The following is a 19381-nucleotide window of genomic DNA, read 5'->3' on the forward strand; positions in this document are numbered from 1 at the left end:
TTTGTAGCACAAGGTCTCTGACAGATCACTGAAACAGACCCACCCAAATCACTAGGTGAATCACTGGCAGCTCGCGAGGAGCCTCTCCTGCTATTTGAGCCTTATTGGGCGCCTAATAACGCCGCTCTCTGTGATGTGTTCAAGGCCCACGCTCGGCCCCGTCGCCCACTCCCCTGACCTCATTGTGTTTCTAATGGCGGGGGGCGAGCGACGCCAGACACTGACGCAATGACGCCTCGCGGGCCCGTTTCCATACTCAGAAAAGGTTTCTCTGCTTTTCCCAAGATGGAAATTCTCCTTTTTCTGTTTCTCTTGTCTTTTATGATTTAGGTCTATTAATGTCTGCGGCTATCAGTGGGTCCTGAGGTGCTATCAACATTAGCGATTACTGTTATTTGTTTATTCAAATCACTGACGCACAATCCCACGCCCTCGGAGAGGAGAACTGCACAAGATCAGCCGTGTGGCAAGAGATGCGGATGAATAGCTTTGGCTCGCCGCCTGCAGTCATATCTGTTGGGCGCTGTTTTGCATATGGTTGCCATAAAATCTGCACTCGTAGCCCGAGGCATATCCGTTCAAAGTGTGATAAATCACATTTTGGCACAGTAGCGGGTTCGGCACCAGTTGGGGGGGAGAAAGTCTGCAGCGCCTTTGCAGCTTTTTATGTGTGGTCACGAGCTGGAATGTGCGCAAAGAGAAGATAACTACCCGAAATAGTAAAAGCAGCAAAACCAATGTTTTGGTGTTCAATCCCAATCAAAAGCTACAGAAAATGTCCCTTTTTGGACGCATATCAGCCTGTTGATGTGTGCTGGGGATGCGTGTACATTTGAAATGGTGACGTTGTGACAATTTAAATCCAGTCTTCATGGGGACGGTCCCAGGTGGAAGATGTGGATCGCTATGTTTTTGGTTTCCTTGGGTGTGGCCGGAGTGAACTTGTGTCATAGTCACAATACAGACAAAAAACAAACACTTTTGTATCTCATAGAGGGATCTTCAATGTGCTGGAAACAGGCAAAACAAATTATGTGATGTGAAAATGAGGGAAAGGTCAGAACTAGCAATTATTTTCTTCACAGAGAACTTGCTCTAGAAATACGGCAAATACATTTTACATACATTTGAGGGTAAAATAGTTTTTAGATATTACATTGCATTCAAGGTACTGTAAGCTGAGGTAAGTATGAGGAGATGACAGCACATTGTCAGCTGCTCACCTGGCCATGAAAAAAAAATCATATTTCAACTTTTTTCCCCAACTTAAAGACAAACCATGATTGTAGAAATCCAATATAAATATGATATGATAAAATGATTGGGAAAGCAACATACAAAGTAGAAATGAATCAATAACAAATATTTTTGCATTAAAATGGATTTTTTAAAAACTACAACAATTTCATATTCGATCATGTGATTGATGAATTCACAACCTCTGGCAAACCGACCATGCGAGGTATCACAACGCCACAAGCAGCTGATTTATGTCAGAGCTGCACAGAATAAAAACATGCCTCACTTTGTCCTTTCATCAGCTGATTCCAATACAGTAGAGCGGGCGAAATTGAAATCAGACTGGGAAAGAGAAAGCGAGAAGGTGGAAAGAAAAAAAGCTAAAGTTCAATTTAAAGTGATTTGTAGAAAGACAAGCTCTTCTAATGCTCACAAAATCATAAACACATCTTAGCTTTTCTTGCATTTGAAACAGGCTGTTTGTTCAGGGATCTCCCCAAATAACTGATAAAATAAGAAAAAGAATGGAAATGGAAAAGAATAAACAAACTGGGCAGTCAAGGTGTTTTTAGGCAATGTCAGCTGTTGCCACCAACGTAAACATTATGCTTACTCGCCCCCATGTACATCACCTGATGTTAGAAGTTAGAAATCTCATTTCCATTTCCTCAAATGGCTATGGCAGCGCCGAGTGTAACAGCCGGAACTTGTGCTGTTTGCTGCCCAACACATGTTTGCTTTTCACTTTTCATTAACAATGAATTGATTTCGCATTTTTTGTTGTTAAATAACAGAGTTTTAAGTGAATTTCCGTCCCTTTTCCTGGATTTTATGAATGAGGGTAATCTCCACTGCGCTTGCTGCAAATAAGCCCCGTTTTTATCCCTTCATCACTCCGATGTAACACAGGTCTCAAGATGGATGTCGCGTCGAGAACAGCACGGTACCGATCCATCTCCCCTGGCCCGTCTTTGTGTTGTTTCACTACCGGACACGCCAAAAGACTCTGTGAACATTCTTTGGCTCCGGGTCAATTAACCCTCCATCCATTAAGGGATTACGTTTATTATTAACCCGTCATACTTCATATGCTCCACAAGCGGTGGGGAGGTGTAGGTGGGGGGGGGGCACAAAGAACGGCCCTTGTTCGCCGGGTGTCTTATCTGATTCCCCACCGTCCATCCCTCATACAGGAGTCAACTGATGCTTTACACCCCCCCCCCCCCTCACCCATTCATCTCGTTGATAGAACGCCATGCATCATCTGCAAAGAGAGGGCAGTGAAATATGGGGGGACCATTTTCAACACCTCTGTACACCTATGTGCGTGCAATATGCACTTGAAAAGATTTAGAGTATTTATTGCTCTCACACGCATGATCTCACACAGCACCCACCCACCCACCCACCCACCCACACGCACGCACGCACGCACGCACACACACACACACCTAGCCACTGACTCAATATGTGTTGTTGATTCCACATGCAGGTCCAGTCCATAAAATAACCGCAAGCTGATGTCATACATCTCCCCCCTGTGTCAGGAGGACGGGTCGGGATCCATTTCCAAGGGAGAAATTGCAACATGACAAATGGCCGGTGCTGGCTGTGCATTAGTTTGAGGCGAGCAAACAACGCTCGCCAGCGGGGGAAATTAGCGGAGCAAGTAATACGATATGGCTCGGCTTACTGTTTCTCCTGTGATGTATGACACTGGACCGCGTAGGCCGTCCCAGGCCAGCAAAGAGCACCTCCGTCAGCGTCACTTTGATGGATGTCGAGCAGCGGCGGCAAAATGAGTTCTCCCAAATTAAAAGCTGCGTCGCTGCCCAGCAGCTCGGGTTCCTTTGTTTGAAGGACGCCGCGGAGCGCTAACGAGCACCGAGGAGCCTGTTTCTGGTCATGACCAACATATCTGATTGTGTATCGAGTATTAGCTCAAGGCCGAGGAATGGGACGGGCGAGGGTCCTTCAGCCCCCCCCCCCCTCAAACTGTGAGCCGCCCTCGGGACGATTATATGTCTTGTTTTAATTTGGGAACGCGGCACCTGCCGAAGGTGGCTCAAGGCTCTGGTCCGGTTAGAGCAGCCACTGTCTGGACGTGGCCGCTTCCTGGAGACGTGGACTGAGTGCTCGCTGCTCCCTTGGGGCACCCTGCTCCTGGGGGGGGGGGGGGGGGGGGGTTTCGACCATTCAGACTCCATCAAGGAACCCGTACCTCCCCAGGCTTTGTTGGTGGGTAGTTTGTGCTTGGCTCTCACCACTAATATCTATCTATCTTACATTTTCTCTCACTTGCGGGTCTCAGGTCTATAAATCCTGGAGGGAAAGACTGTAATATGCAGTGAGGGAGCAGTTTTATTGGGCATGATTGAAGACTTTAATGCAGAAAATGGCACTTCAAGGTGTTAATTAAGCTATAATTTTCCTGCCATTCTTCCTCTTGCCTGTCATTAACTGAAACCTTTAAGTTTTAAGGCTACAAAAGAAAAATCCTTGCACTTGACACCTATTGTAGAGATTCAGGAAACAAGGATTCAAGGATGCTAGCAACTCACCCACATGTCTTTGTAGTTATCCATGAATAACCAAAGGTTTGCTTTCTGTGTTCGGACTTGGAGACGAAATGATTCATGTAAAAACCCGGTTTGTTTGGTAAGCTCGCCCCAATTTACATTCTTTTGTGCATTCTTGTTTTTTAGAACCTTTGCACGGCAAAGTTAGCACGGACCACCGCCGCAGACGTCTGTGTATCAGCTCAGGGATCCACTAAACCGTTTGGCCCTGCTAATTCATGCCCCAAGTATTGTGCAAAAGGAAGATAAATTAGGTGACAAAAAGGCCTGTTTCTTGTGCCTTATATTGTTTTGGGGTTTCGGGTTTCTGTGTCTGTTGTCCTAAGACACCAATCAACAGCCCACTTCTGAAGCCTCGCGTTCCATAATGCTTGTTTGCACCAAACATTGGGTGTTTGTGTGTCTTTAGGCTGTATCTCACTTTTGTTTGTCTGTGTTTCTGTCTCCTGCTGAAATGCATTGTCCTGTGTTTACGCGGCTTCTCTGGACCGGTGGCACAGCAGAGCGTTGCAAACCCGTCATGACGTTGCAGATACCGCAAGTCCTGCCAGGCCCCCGTCTAACCTTTGCAACAACTGAGCATTGCAGCAGCAAGAGTCAGAATTTGTCAGTGGGCTTGTTTTCACATGGGGTTTGCTTTTGATTGCAAACTGAAAGCAGGGTTCAACCGACTACATTGGGACAGAAAGGATTCCACCGTACGCAATAGAAATAAAGTAAACTAGAGCAAGATGGTGAGACGTTGGAAAAGGGTACCTCAGATGGGACCGGCACCATTCAGCACACAATAACATACAGAACGTCTCACCAAAGTCACTCCTCTTCTTTCTAGATCACCATTAGTAGATGCCTCCTATTTCCTAACTTCTCTTCCACTTTTTATTCACAATGTATAAATGACAAATAAAAAAAAAGCCTTAAAACGTAACATCACACTGACAGGCAGAAACTTCACCACTATTGGGTTCACCTCGGTCTGACCTTTGTGAGTCGAGGATGGGAGGATTTGAGGCGGGACAAGGATTGGGTATGGCTGCACTGATAGGTGATAGAGGCCATGCCTGTGGTGGCTGCAGACTCAGTAGACCGGGTGGGGGGGGGCGTTAGGGTTTAACTAAGAATGACAGCCACCTTGTGCTAATGGCTCCGGTGTCACTCTTCCAGTGGTCTCACCCTGATGACATCATGGCTCTAGGGAGCAACATGTCACAATCATCTGCTGGAGCGACATCACTGACAATGAAGTATTCTCTTCAGTCTCCCTGCACTATGTCTATATCTGCAGAGACCAGATGTCGGCAACCTTCCACATTCAATGAGCCATTTGGCAAGATTCCAGCCAATAGAAACCCAAACTGAGCCGCAAAACTTTGACTGCTAAAATAAAGAAATTGCTGCATATTTCATTACACATGCTATATAAGAGCTGTTTGTTGCATTTATGAAATAAGATAACTACAAAAACTTTATTTCTGTGCTTGATGGAGCAAAAAGAATACTGGCACGTAACATTTTTGGGGAATCAAAATACAAAAAACACTTATTTAAAAGCGGTCCAGCAGAGTTCACGTATCTGCATAAGTTGTTCAATATCGCTGATATTCTTTGAAGTAAATCTGTTCTTATTTGTTCAAATGTTCTTCTCCATGAGGAAAACCGTTAATGGTTGAGCCTCAGCATCATTTTGAAAAAGGCTTTCTGCAAGCAGGCTTAGAAACGTGACCTTATTACTCGCTCATTGGAAAGTTGTTGGCTTCAGGCAGTAATCAAGCAGTGTAACTCTTTTGTCCATGCATGCCCACATGCACATCCATGTCCAAATCAAACTCGCTGTGAGATTAATGGTCCCACACGTCCACAACAGACTGGACTGCGGATCTTTTAGAAGGAACTCAAATTATGACAAATCCTTCCTCGACATTAAAAACAGGAAAAGATCGACCTGCATTACACATGCAAAAAGTTGCGCTTTGCCTGTGATTCAACGGCGTAAATGCTGCCACTGGTTCAGCATTACCATGACACGGTGTTAGAGGTGGTCTGTGTGCGTGCAGACACTCTTCAATCACCTTCACTGTGACCAACAGAATAACCTTGACTAGTGAAAAGCTGCCATCAGTGGTTACGCAACCGTTTAATCAAATCCAAATTATTGGAGATAAAAGAAACGGGCAAACACTGAGTTATTCAAGCGTGTGAAGGAGTTGCTGAGGTTGCTCTTTGGAGTCAAATGGAACGCTTTTTGCTCCTCTAGTTTATTTTCCCTTTCCTGGCCAGGGACAAAGGGAACAAAGGGTTGCATTAATTAATCATAAATTCAGTAAATTAAAAGTCAAATACCTCATAACCGTATGTTTTCATCAAAGGGGTGAAACTCCATCGAGTAGCTGACGTGAGGACGAACACGTTAAGATATAAAGTTTATGTGAGTAAATTATACAATGAGCTGGGTGCTGACATTATGCCTATTTAATTAAACCAGATTCAAGGATGAAGTTGCTGCTTTTTACTATTTATTTCATAAGCCGAGGCAAGGCCATTTTTTAGTATAGCACATTTCAACAACATGGCAACTAACCAAAAACACTGAAGAACATGGATCGTTTCAATCTGTTATTAAAAAAGACAACTTAACTACAAATAGAATAACTAGAGTACCAAAATTACGAAATGCCAAATGGTCAATTAATGGCAGCAGCAAACCGAAGTCCTTAATCTGGATTTAAAGGCGCTTACGATACAAACACAATGGCCTTGCCTAAGCAAAGGGCGACATGTACATTAACGGAATCAAAGACATGCGCTGCATTGAATCAACGTGTACCGGCTATGACTAAGTGAGCTGAAAAACTAGTCCCAGTTAGTCTCATTCACAATGAAAAATGACTTCAACCAGATCCTGGACACGTGTTGTGGAAGGTGAGGGATACGAGGAGTGTGACAGGCTGAGCTCCTTCTGTCCTCACTAAGCAACAACATAACTACTACTGACATTGGAGATTGAAAAATGAAAACCGATACACTTATAATTATATTCTTATAATAATCATACAAGTAACAGCTGTATTAATGTACTCAGCGTTTTAGTTTTATAGAACTAAAAATATAAATGATAAAACTCTTTAAACTAAAAGATGGGAAGCCAAAAATAAAGTTTGTTCCCCATCCCCCGGTTGGAAATGTCTTCCTTTCCACTACATCAAAAGCGGATGGAACAAGATCTAAAGACTGTGATCTCCTATGTTCCCACATCATGTATTAATTTTAGATCACATGCAGACTGTCAGATTCAGATTGATGTCGAGTTGCACAAAACGTCCTCCCAAACGTTTTTAGTAAAACAAAAGCCAGATTCTCATGAAGGCCAGCTGCCCCGAGGCCGACACGACCTCCACCGTACATGACTGGCACCGGCAAAACGGTGCATTTTACTAATCTGGGTGTGCGTTGGATGTATGTGTGGGACAGCAAGTATAGCATAAACGAGGTTTGAGATTACGCCAGTCGGTTACCAAATCATGAATATAAACAGCTTGCTCAAGTTGGACGAGTTAAGGCTGGCTTTGGTACAACAAAGTATGAGAATGTTGTAGGTTTTTTTTTACTATCGAATACTAAATTTCCATCTGTTGTCCATGTGGAAGTGTCTTAGAATTGCTGAGTTATTTTATGTCCATTCACAGCACGTTGTTTGATATAACTGAAGGTCCACAAACTCACAAAGGTCACGGATTTGAGAAAAAAAAAAGTCCTACATGCCACAGTTCTCCTACGAGATAACCTTACATATCACGGATGAACTAAACCACTCCCGTAGTCATCTTCCAGACTTAAGCACCGCATTTCTACCAGATAACTGACGACTACCGGCTTATATGAAAGGTAAACTGCTAAGGAGACTTTTATCAGGTGTAGGGCGCTTGCTCACAGCAGCACCAGGACTCAGATGGAAGCGTTTTAAAACAAGAAAAAAACAAAAAGCAGGTGTAGCAAACTAGAAGACTAGAAGATGTTGCACCTTTTCATACCTCAGGGAGTCTCTGTGCAGAGTGGTTTTCATTCATTATCCCCCACTTTATTTCCCTTGGACGACGGTAACTGGCACCAGCGATTTTAGGACCATGTCAAGGTGGGTCCACCAGAGCTGAGCGCCCTGCGAGACATTGGCTCAGGCTTTGTGTATCGGCCGGTCCGGGATGTTTTTTTTTAAATCTCGGGTCTCCTTCATGCGATCATACCGCCCCACACAGAGCGCTCTGCTATCACCGAATACACACACTCCATCAGACACACGCACACACGGGGCCCTGCAGTTCATTCATTATAACATGTGAGCATGGGGCAGGCACTGTGCACGATACTCGAGCACATGCACTGACACACAGATTTGGATGTTTTGGACCCGAGAGGAATGTTGAAGTCCGGCCATATTTTAAGACAGCTGTGTCTCCCCGAATCAGAGATTTTTAATGGACTGTTCATAACAAGGACTTGACCTTCGACCCAGAGCCTTTCAGCGCTGCGTTCCCTCACTCTGCTCCTCCTTCTGGCCTAATGATGAAGACATTCCTTCTTTGACTGCTCATTCTTGGATTTCGCTTTTGTTTTCCTGAAAACATAACAGTAAAGGGTCATGTGTGATAGCGGCGTACTGTAGCTGACAGAAATGAGCGTAGGTACGGACATTGTATATAATCCAGATATGGAGGGTGGATGACAGCCAGAGAATAAATCAGAACCAAAGCTTTCTGCAGTCTTCACATCAAAATTAGTTCTGCTTTTTCTTTAAAGGCTAAAGTTTGGAGCCTCAGATTGAGAAATGCATCTTGTGATGTCACTCGAGTCAGATCAGTCGGTGCAAAGTTAGATCGAATATCGGTATCAGTTTGAAGAACTTCCTTTTTTACCCGTTGATTATGTCAGTAATGGAGTGCAACGCTGAATAGGTGGTACTCTTTTTCATGTTTATTTGGCGCCCCCTGTGGTGACTGCTGGTAATCTTAAGAAGTCCCACATGTGCCAATGACGCGTTAGATGACCCCTGGGAGAAGACGAGCAGTAACTTGTATATTATCTCCGTTTCATGTGCATTGTGTAGATATAGATGAGTAGATCTATGTGGCCTAATTTAATTCAGTACGTACATGCATTTGCGATCCTTAGCGTCACAACGCTGCTGAGAATGCAAACTACTTCAAATGCTAAAACCTGATATGGCTGTAATAGAAAGAAGATTCCAGTTGCCAGGATGATGGATTTGTATTAGAAGACAAGAGTAGTTGAAAATGAGATTCTAAGAACAAATGAAAGGGTCTCTCCCTTGTATGTACTTGTGATTTACCACCTGTCACGGTACAGTATAAAGAGGATTGAAGTCGTATCTCGAATTCTTTAGTGTCAACACACAAGCAGGTCAACCACATAAGCCGGCAGTCAGCAGTGCCTGTAAACCGATCCTCATAGTCTAAGCACATCCTCTGTGCTGGGGTCCCTTTTCTGCCAGGCACACACACACACACACACACACGCACACTTGCATTCCTCTGCAGGCTCCGCGAGGGGCAGGCGCACAGTGTTCTGAAAAGCTTGGAGCTTGTTCTTCAGTGAGCGTCGCTCTCGCTCTCCTCAGTCGTTAAGTCAGAGAGCAGAGCAGGAAGGGGAGGCAGAGAGACCGGGGGAGGTCTGACAACACCGTCCCAGCTTCCATCTATTTCAGAGGCGCAGATCAATAAATGCATGCACCCGGTATTTGATTTACTGGAGGAGCATCAGATCTGTAACCAAGCTGTCACTCTGCAAGACATGGTTACAACTTTTCACGCCGGGACAAGAACTTAAAGGAGCTTTGGAGACGCAGCATGAGTAAATGTCCACGTTGAGAGAAGCTGTCGCTGTGAGGATGGATGACACAGGCTAACAATGCACTCTGCCACTTTCTGAACCAGCCTTTCAAGACCAAGAAGGACCGACTAAAGACACCAGAACCCGATTCACCTGGAGCTCTGACCCCAGGCCTGTACGATGCTGTGGTACGGCTTGGGCCCCCACTTGTTCTCCCTGGCAGCACTTCTGGTGATTGTGAGCTGCGGAGGAGGGGAGCAGCGCAGAGGGACGGATAGCAGCAGCAGCAGCAGCACCAGCAGCACAGGTGGCAGCAGCAGCTCTGGAGGAAGTGGTAGCCGACGCTTTCACAAGATCCAGCATGGCCAGTGCACCTACACGTTCATCCTGCCCGAGGGCGAGGGAGGCAGAGGAGGCGCCTGCAGGGAGGCCAAGGCCGGGGGCCCGCGGGACAGCGGCAACTCTCTGCAGAGAGACGCCCCGCCGCCGGAGCCCGAGTTGGCCAGCCAGAAGATCCAGCAGCTCGAGCACATTATGGAGAATTATACCCAGTGGCTGCAAAAGGTAAGGAGGAGGTGGGGGGGGGGGGTTCAATTGCAGCGGCAAACAAAGTCGACCGACGGGGACCTTTTTAAAAAAGGGACGGATCGAAATAGGATTGCAGTTACACAGGTCTGTCTCCTTAGTGTCACACCCAGACTAAACCTCTCCTGGTCCACACGTTGGTTGTCACAGTGTTTGTCGTTTTATATGCGTGGGAGGTTGAGATGTGTCGGTGGGATGCCGTAGGATGATGGTCTGCCCTCGACGTCATGATTGGTGGTTACATTGTGGTCAATTTGCAGAGCGGCTGTGTTTCTTCATACTCGATAATGTCATGACAAATGTGTCGAGAAGAGAGAGTCAACAAAAAACCCTGCTTTGCTGTTATGTAACTGTGTATATTATCTGAATCCAACTTTTGTTCTGGATGTCTCACAGCTGTTTGAGGGGTTTTTTTCTTAGCCCCCACTGACTTCGTGTAACGTTGCATCTCCTCTCGTCTGTTGCTCAGTATGTGTCCAGAAATCCATCAATGTTTCTTATCTTTCTCTTTATTTCTTCCTGAGTCAATTGCCCTTTGAGCAGATTCCACAGATGTCCTTTTGTGTTGCGCAGCGGCCATAGAGCAGAGGTAGTTATGTCAGTCACCCCCTGTTCTCCAGTGGGCTGTCTCTTTAATGGCAGGAAGTCAGAAAGAGTCCCTAGAGACGCCCGAAAGAAGAAAAAGACAGAGAAAGAGAAGGCTCCCTTTATTTATTCAAGTCAAGGACATGTATAACTTGAATATCCAAACCCCCGTAAAAGCAAAGAAAAAAATGATATTTTTCTACAGAATATTAAATTATCTTTCTATTTTATGGAGCTAGCCCCGATTTATTGACTCTTGAACAGCCAACATACAATGTATTTATAGATCCACCGAGGTGTTTCCCGTGTCCAAATATGGCTCTACTTTAATGTTAATGAGCTGCGAATCATCCCGAGGCCATCACTGATACGGCTTGGCAGGCACTCTGCTTTTATAAGCTTTGAGACTTTGTGTCTCCAAAGAGAGCAAGACTATCTCACTGAAATGAATACATGAATCAAATAAACAAACCTCCAGATTGGGCAGCTCAACTTCCCACAATGTTGTTTTCAAAGTAAAGATTAGCAGGATCAATCTGATTAATTGCGTAAAGCTAATGGTTTATTATTTTGCCGACAAAGAAAATGCGAGCGCGGATAACACCCCGATGGATTTAGTGGACTTCAGTAGAACCGGGGAATAACTTGACCTTCGTCAACACCCCGAGTTTATACATTAGCAATCAGCATGTCCACTCAAATGTGTCTGAGCTTCTCCCCTGTCCGCCTGCTTTTCATTTACTCTCAGTAAACTTTTCACTCCTCAGGTCGGAGGAAATGGTCATTCCTCATCAATTACCCAGGCGTTGGTCGTGGCGTGTTACAGCAAGATGTTGATTGAGTTTGCAATTTAGGGGGTACACTCAACCACAAAACAAAGGTAGACATGCACATTAAATATTGTATGAAAGTGTGTACAATTACCTTGATATGGCTAAAATAAGCTGCAAAAACTTGCCCTTTTTCGCTTTTATTGATTTCAGCACCAGCTACCTATTTGAAGTCTCTAAACCTGCGTGTGTTTCTGCATGGCTCCCAAAAGCGATCAATGTGTCAAGAAAGGCCAGGGGTGAAATAACACCGGCTTTATCTTTGCTCAGTGGACCTCGTCCGTCTGTGATAGTACAAGTGATACTATGAAAACAGAAGGGTGGCGTTGGTAGACTGAAGGTTTGACTAATGAGACCCCTCAAGTAAGTCTCTCCTCAGAATGTGAAGGCGTCTGCCATCACCACCAACCATGCCTCTTTCCTTTCACTGTGGAGGCCTGCTGGGCCGCGGACATTTTTCATCCAGCATTGAATACCTTTTAGGATTATGTTCTAATAATAGCAGATTATTATAAATTGGTGGATGAACAGAGTTAAACAAACTTCACCTCCGAGTCTGGAACTAAGTCCGTCAAATTTTGAACAATGCCATAAAGTGGGCAAGGGACCGAAAGATCCAACCACAGTGTTGCCAGTAGTGAAAGCTACAGTAGTAATGGAAAATAGCATAGTGTACCTGACATTGAATTTGATGGATTTACAATTCATCAGCTGTCCCTTTGCCTCACTCCCTGCCGTTAAGGGAATACTTTGCAAAGAAAAGAGTAAGCAATGGCTTCGGCGGAAGATTGTCATGGCTGTAACTTGAATTCAGCCAGTACCAACCAGAGCACCTTGGTCTCCTACTCGCTGAAGGCTCTTACCAGCAGGCTCTCTGCTGCTATCCGTCAACTCTTTGCTCCTAGCGACTGGCCCTATGCTGCTAGCCACTAGCCAGCTATCTAGCTGGGCATTAAATGAGAAAAGCACCCGAATGCTTCATATGCACACTCTTGTCCCATCAAAGGAAAGAAGACTCAGTGGCTATTCCCAGTAGTAAATTGGTCCCAAACGGTTGACTACCTTTGAATGGACAGAATACATTTAGGGCAGATTTAACACATGGTGTTTTGATGAAATACGTGTTTTTATTAACACCAACATTGATGTGTTTCATGAAAAAACATGTTTACGGGTGCAGCTACCCTTCAAAATTCCCCGGATGGATTTTGTTTAAAAGATATTGGATGTGAGTAACTAGCAAAAGATTAGCAGTAAAGAATTGGCGCAGACAGTTCAGAGGGGACACTTAAACACACAGTGGTAATTAAGCCCAATTGCACTGCATGGGGGGGAACATCAGGATGCAGTTAACATTTTTCATTGGACAGAAGATTAAGTGTCCAGGCAAGTCTATCTATCTATCTTAATCACGGCAGCGGTTCTTTTTTTTTTACTGCTTGTCTAAGGGAAAGCTGTCCCTGATGTCGCTCCTGCTCCTGATGAAAGAGACAAACGGAGGAGGCATAGATAGTTCAGATAGTGCTCCCAAGCCTGGCTGCTCACTCCGGTGTGGGGGGTAAACACAGAGAGAGAGTGATGCAGCAAACAGCTGTTGGGGAAACATTTTAAGTCTGAGATCTTTCCTTCCTCAAACCAAGGTAGAGTATATGGACCCTGATAACATTCCTGCCCAGTCAAAGGTGACTTGTGTTTGTCCAAGAATTACTGCTGTGGACGGCCTGCAAAGAGGAGGCTTTACTCTCATTAAGGAGATGCAGCAGGAAACAAACTGCTTCCCTCATAAAGCAAAGCCAATTTACATAAAGATGTGGAGTGTCTTTGGAGAAATCTATTAATAAAACTGGCCTTAGATTTTCTTATTATTTTAAATGAATTTGGCTCAATCCGTTTTTATTCATTTGGCTTAATATCACAAATCAATAATCATTGAAAAAAGCTATTTTTAGTTTCACTCTTTCTTGGGCACAATTGATCTCCAATCACTCCACTCCTTTTCATTTCATTCACTATGTGCAACATACCAAGACATGCTTTGGCCCCTGACCATATGCAACCACGGCTTTATTAAACCTGTGACATTCAATGCATTAATTATTTGCCCCCAGCCTGAAGGGGCGCCTTTTCAGAGTGAAGGATTGCTCTCCTTTGGTCTTTTACTGCTCAAAACTGGATGGCAAAACAGTCTATCTGCTTTCTTGAGAAAGAAATGATAAGGTCAATAAACACTTGTATCCGTTTAATACGAAGAAAAAGCCAGTAAAACTTTTAGTTTAGCTGGAGAAGTGATTTCCTGGAAGTTACTGATGCAGAGCCAACAAAGAGTCTGGACCTCGACCGGAGTGAAAAAATGAAAAATAAAGTTGCATTTATGAGCAAATATAGGTTTCCCCTTTTCTCAGGTATTTATCTTAAGCCAACTGTTAAAATATAACATAAATCTTCAACATACCATGATATTTGATACCAATAGCTATGTCAATGCCTTGTTAAAACCACTTTAGACAAAACAAATATGTTCTACAAAAAGCCAAACGTCTTAAATGTCACTACTGAAGCTTTCCCAGAATATAGTTAAATCCGTCTCAGTTAATCCTGACTAATTAAGAATCAAATACCGGCTGTTTTCAGACACGTTCCCTGATCCCAAAAATAAGTATTGAGTTTTGAAAACTAAGCTCTACCCAGGGGTAATAAATGGACCGATCGGTTTAATACGTCATTCTTTAAGTGCCTGCAACAAGGCTGACAATGGTTTGGTTATTGCAGATAAAGCAAAGGCATTGTTTCGCTGCCCATTTTGACAATATCTTCTGTACTTCAAATACGTCAAGGACGATGAAGATTTGCCCAGAGATAGAAGTTTAATGTTGCCAAATTTAGCTTCATCTGTTGGGAGTGAAAGTAATAGATCTTTTAGTTTCCCTCCCGGTGTAGACGGTAGAAAGAGTCTGGAGCAGAGTTTCTTAAGAGGACGACCTGTGCCAAACTAAGCTGTTTTACCAAGGGAGGGGGGGGAAGCTGTCGGCGGCGTCTCATCCCTGTGAAATTCCCATCTTTCTGCGTCTCGGCGAACATGACCGTGCTGCAATAACAGTGGTTTAGAAGGATATAGTGACATGTGGGCAGCAGCTTGTTTCCACACTGGGAGTTCATACGAGAAAGGGTGAATATGTCTCTACTTAGTGCTATCAGAGGGCCACACAGCATGCCTGGGGATCCAAGCAGAACGCTATCTATTTTAGGGGTGACTGCCTCTAGGAGTGTTTATTTTCACTGATAATGTGGGCCAAGACTAACAATCGGATGATGCAGGAAGGCTAAGAAACGCTCCGAGGAATTAAAAAGCTCCTCCGTCCTGACCCCAAAGACTTGTAATAAGGAAACCATGGACATTACTGAAGGACACTAGAATAACAGCATCCCCGAAAGCTTGTCTCGGGCCGTGCTTTCAGTTGCTCTCTGCTCAGCACGTCGTGGCAGAAGGGGGAGGGGGGGGGGGGGGGGGGACCTGACGGCCATGCCCCAATATTTCCACCTGGACGTCAAACATTGTTAATGTGCACGACTTTCAGGAAAAGGTGCAATTAGTAGTTTTGTCACGCTCAATATGGCAAGCCACTTTGTTTTGAGACCCCCCCCCCCCCTTTCCAAAAGACATATTTCAGTGCAGTGGCCCTAAACATGCTGGAGGCTTTGATACTGGCCAGTACTCTATGTTTCTTTAAAGCTCTGTGAACAAAGAACACAATCTTTGGCTGTGTGCTGAATCGGTCCAGTCGCCCTCATCCCAGGTACAACCCAAGCATTTGGGTCCTTGTCCATCATTCATCTGAGGGAATCGCTCCCTTGTGGGCACTATGTCGGGGATTTATTTTGTTTAAATTATAGGGTTGTACATTTGTCCAAATGGGCGTGGGATTTACGATAGCCCTTCTGAAAACATTTTTGCTTGAAAGTTTGTAGCTTGGCACCTGCTGATGCATCTGTAAAATAAATTGAGAGCTTGCTCCAATGGTTTGTGGTTCCATGTGGCCTCAAGCACATTTACCCCGGAAACATTGCTCATTTATTTCATTTGGTTTCTGAAGGTTTCCTGAATAGAACGAGCTCTGCTATGTGTCACTCAGGTATCCAAGTGTTTAACCTGCCATTGTAGATTTGAATATTATATTTAGCTGTTTTTGGTCTCCACCAACCCCACGAATGAAGTATCCACACTATTCATGCGTTTTTTTGCCGATAGACACTGATAAGTGAACCAAAACATTTCAGCTGAAGGACTGAAAACCCAAATAGAGCCGAGTGTCCCCTACTAATCATCTGTGGGTTTGTCATTACGAGCCACCCACCCACTGTTAATTGTAAAGATATTGATGTAATGTATTGTGAATGTAAGTGCTCTGCAGTGGTATTGATTGTGACATTTTAATATTTTGTTTTAAAATGAGTGGAACGAGAGCAAAAGTTTTATTCTAAGGAATGAGTATAAATAATATTATTACAGGCAGGCGAGTGGAAGTCATTTGCACTGAGAGTCAGAAGAGCTGCCAAAAGCACAAGGTCCACTGCTGTATCTCCACCACTGCTGAGGCTGACTGAATGGGAGCCAAACGTGAGATAGTGGCAGGTTAGAAGGAGCAAAGCGGTCCGAGCGCGTGGTTAGGGGGCGAGTGCGCTGGCGTTATCACCGCGGCGTTTGAAATGGTTTCAGGCTCAGAACATGCCGTTATCTCGGTTGTGTTTTTGTTATATAATGACTCTGGATAAACACAGCAGATGATAATATTATTCAGCCGTATCTGCTGCTGTTTGTTTTCCTCCGGGCTTCAGGTCCGTTCAGGTTGTGGCGCTGCACATCAAGGTCTGATGAAGGTCGAGGGAACTCGGACTTTGAGTTTGAGAATCTGAGCCACACAGTGCAAATTTACTGTAAAGTGTGAGCCGCTGTTTTCTCCCCCCGGCTTTACTTTCAGGAAAAGATAAAACATGCGTGTCTTGAGTTGCATGTTCTCGCAGGGGGAGGGAGGGTTACGTTTGTAATGCTCCCACTACGGGCCCTTGTCTTCCAATGTAACCAGTGCAGAGGTTTCTGTGAGCCGTGGTTCATCTCCTCCTTCCTCTATAAGTAAATCCTTCGGAGTCTTAAATCGGAGACGCGGTCCTGCAGCCCCCCCCCACACCTCTCCCCGCGGCGTCTCTTTCACTCGCACCGACAGATGCTTTCTGAGTGGATGTCTTTGTCTGTCAACACTGGGGAGCCTTCCAGAGGACACAAGCGGTCCACCTTCCTCTTCTTTTTTCTATTTGGACTTCAGCCCCGACGGATTTAATGTTGCTATAAATTAAAGGAAAACAAAAGGAATTTCAATCGAATGGTTGAAATAATCTGGAAAGAGAGGGCTGTGGAGTCGGTTGTGGGAGACTGATGACAGGAAGCGAGTAAAAGGTGAAAAAAGAGAGGGCGATAGGGACAGGGTGCAAGATACTGTGGGGAAAAATAAACCACTCTGCTCCCCCACAGCGGGGGACTAATGGTTGGCTCTGCTGTTTTTTGTTTTGTTCTTGTGGTGGTCTGATAGGAGCCACACATCCAGGAATGACCTCACTTATGTATTTAATCTTTTTTAGTCCTGTGCTGTGGTGAGTATGGGCTGATGTGAGACCCACACGTCATTATGGGGGGCGGTCTGGAGGTTTCCTGTGGGCGGTTTGAACCAGTCAGGGCGCTCGGTCTTGGTTTATCCGTTTAACTAAGTATCGGATGGTTGGGTTTTTACTATGAGTTGAGTGTCGTTTTGGGGGGGGGGGGGTGGTCATATGTGGCCCCTTTGGTCTGTGTCACCTTTTCTTTTTCAATATTCACCCCGAAATTATACGTTGGCAGCAATGGATACGTAGTTTATTTTTCTATAGGGAAGTGCAATATAAATGATTTTTCCCTAAGGTCAAATTATGAATCATTTTGGGCCACAATTGTGCAGACGTAGTCAGAAGTTTAGTCACCGTGTGGATGAACAAAAAAAAGAGATCAAATGAGAGAATCACTAATCCATTCTGGGGCGGATAAATAATGCCTTTTTCTTTTTTCTTAAGGGGGAGGGTCAATGCCAAGGGGCAACACTTGTGTAGGGGCATAAATCTGCACATATGTTCTGAAAACACTCTGCTCCGGCGTTGTTTGCCTCGTCTGGTACAGACAGGGAAGTGTGTTATGTGTCCCCTCGGCATTTAAAACAAGTCCTCATGAAACCATTCGCATTGTTGACCTTTCACCCTGTTTCTTTATGCTTCGTCCTCGGAGCTTGTTGCGCTGTTGGTGGTGGACACCACAGGGGACGGGCTGATGGAAAACACCCGCTGCACGCTTTGATGAAGATTCCCGCGCTGGGTTGCCTGATTCTGGTTCGGATGCCTGGAAAAAAGGATTTAGCTTCGGCCGGCAATGGATCAAGTTACATTAGGCTGTAAAGCATCACAAAATAAACTGCGAAAATAAACTTTTAACCTTTTAAAAATAGTTTTAACTTTAGTTTCCCTTTTTTTATCTTCAGCTTTGAAGCAATACATGTTGACACTATTACACCTCATTGGCCCACTCCCCCAATGACAGGACCACTCATACGTGACTGGTGCAGAGCAGAAGCATGCAGACCTCCAATGTGTCATAAGATGCAAGTAATCTTCCACCTTTGCTGCCATGAACCAAATTCCTAATTCCGATCTCCATGGATTTTAACCATTGACCATTCCTACAGTTATGGCCCCTCCAAAGTGCAAGTGTATCACAGTAGCCTGCGGACTCGCCCTTAAACGTGCCGCCGTGCTTTGACCTCACAGGAAGTGGCTCATAAATCTGTCATTGATCGAACAGATTGATGTGCTTTTCGGGCCCTGCGTTTACAACCGAAATACGAAAGCTTACAAATGGCTCCTGCTGTTTATTTGAATTGCCTTGTTTGCAGGGGTTGTCCCGATGGAGCGGCTAAACCCCCGAGGCCTGCTTTGTTTGTGCATCGCTCCACGTCTGTGCAGACAAATCCGTGTCACTCCTTGGGTCCATTCCTGCACACGTGTAGGTGCACGACATCATTTAGCGTACACAGGAGCCTGTATCTGGAGGAAATGGCCTACAACTCAAATGTCGGTCTGTAAAGGATCACATCTAAAGGTCCCCGAGGTCCCAGAGCTTTTGATTATAGCATCTCGACTAGAAGACGCCATCTGCTAAATTGGAAGTCTCTTGGCTTGTAAGTTCAGTTTTCAAGGCTGCCGCCCCAAGATAAATCTCATCCACAGGTCCATTACCCACTTATCACTGTTAAAGGGCCAGTGCTTAGCACTTGGGGGGATCTATTGGCATCGTTGTGTTGTTGTTACCCTCAAGCGAGCCTCAGAGCGGGCTCTCTTCACCGAGGGGGCCATGTTCCTACAGACAAACCTAAAAAACTGGCTGTAGATTCGGCCATTTACCATTTCTTCGCGGCAGTCCACGTAGTTCTCCTCCGCGCTTTAAGCCAACGTTGCTGGGAAGCCCTAAAAATGACTTCTAAATCAGCAATAGTATGCCAGCAGAGAAAAGAGCATCTGCTGCGATTTAATCCAAAACCATTAAAGTGACCTTGAAGTCAGATTCGAGAGCGAAAGTGGAGACTTGATTCTACCCCCCCCCCTGAAGAACAAGGCGCTGCGGGAGGAGATCTTTGTGTTAGCTGAAGAAAT

General features: G+C 44.9%; 1 protein-coding gene across 3 annotated transcripts in view; it reads left to right on the forward strand.

Moving 5' to 3' along the window:
• The window catches only part of angpt1 (angiopoietin 1), a 134639-nt gene that overhangs the window by 82098 nt on the left and 33160 nt on the right, over window positions 1-19381 (forward strand). The window contains exon 1 of one of the 3 annotated variants that reach the window (XM_037474889.2): window positions 9407-10223. The exons of the other annotated variants lie outside the window; for them this stretch is intronic. Within the exon in view, the coding sequence (XP_037330786.2) occupies window positions 9840-10223 (384 nt within the window). The 5' untranslated portion in view covers window positions 9407-9839. Of the gene's footprint in view, window positions 1-9406; window positions 10224-19381 lie in introns of those variants that run through there. 3 annotated transcript variants of the gene reach the window in all.

This window comes from Pungitius pungitius, chromosome 17, assembly GCF_949316345.1.
Source record: "Pungitius pungitius chromosome 17, fPunPun2.1, whole genome shotgun sequence".
In the NCBI taxonomy this organism is placed as follows: Eukaryota; Metazoa; Chordata; class Actinopteri; order Perciformes; family Gasterosteidae; genus Pungitius; species Pungitius pungitius.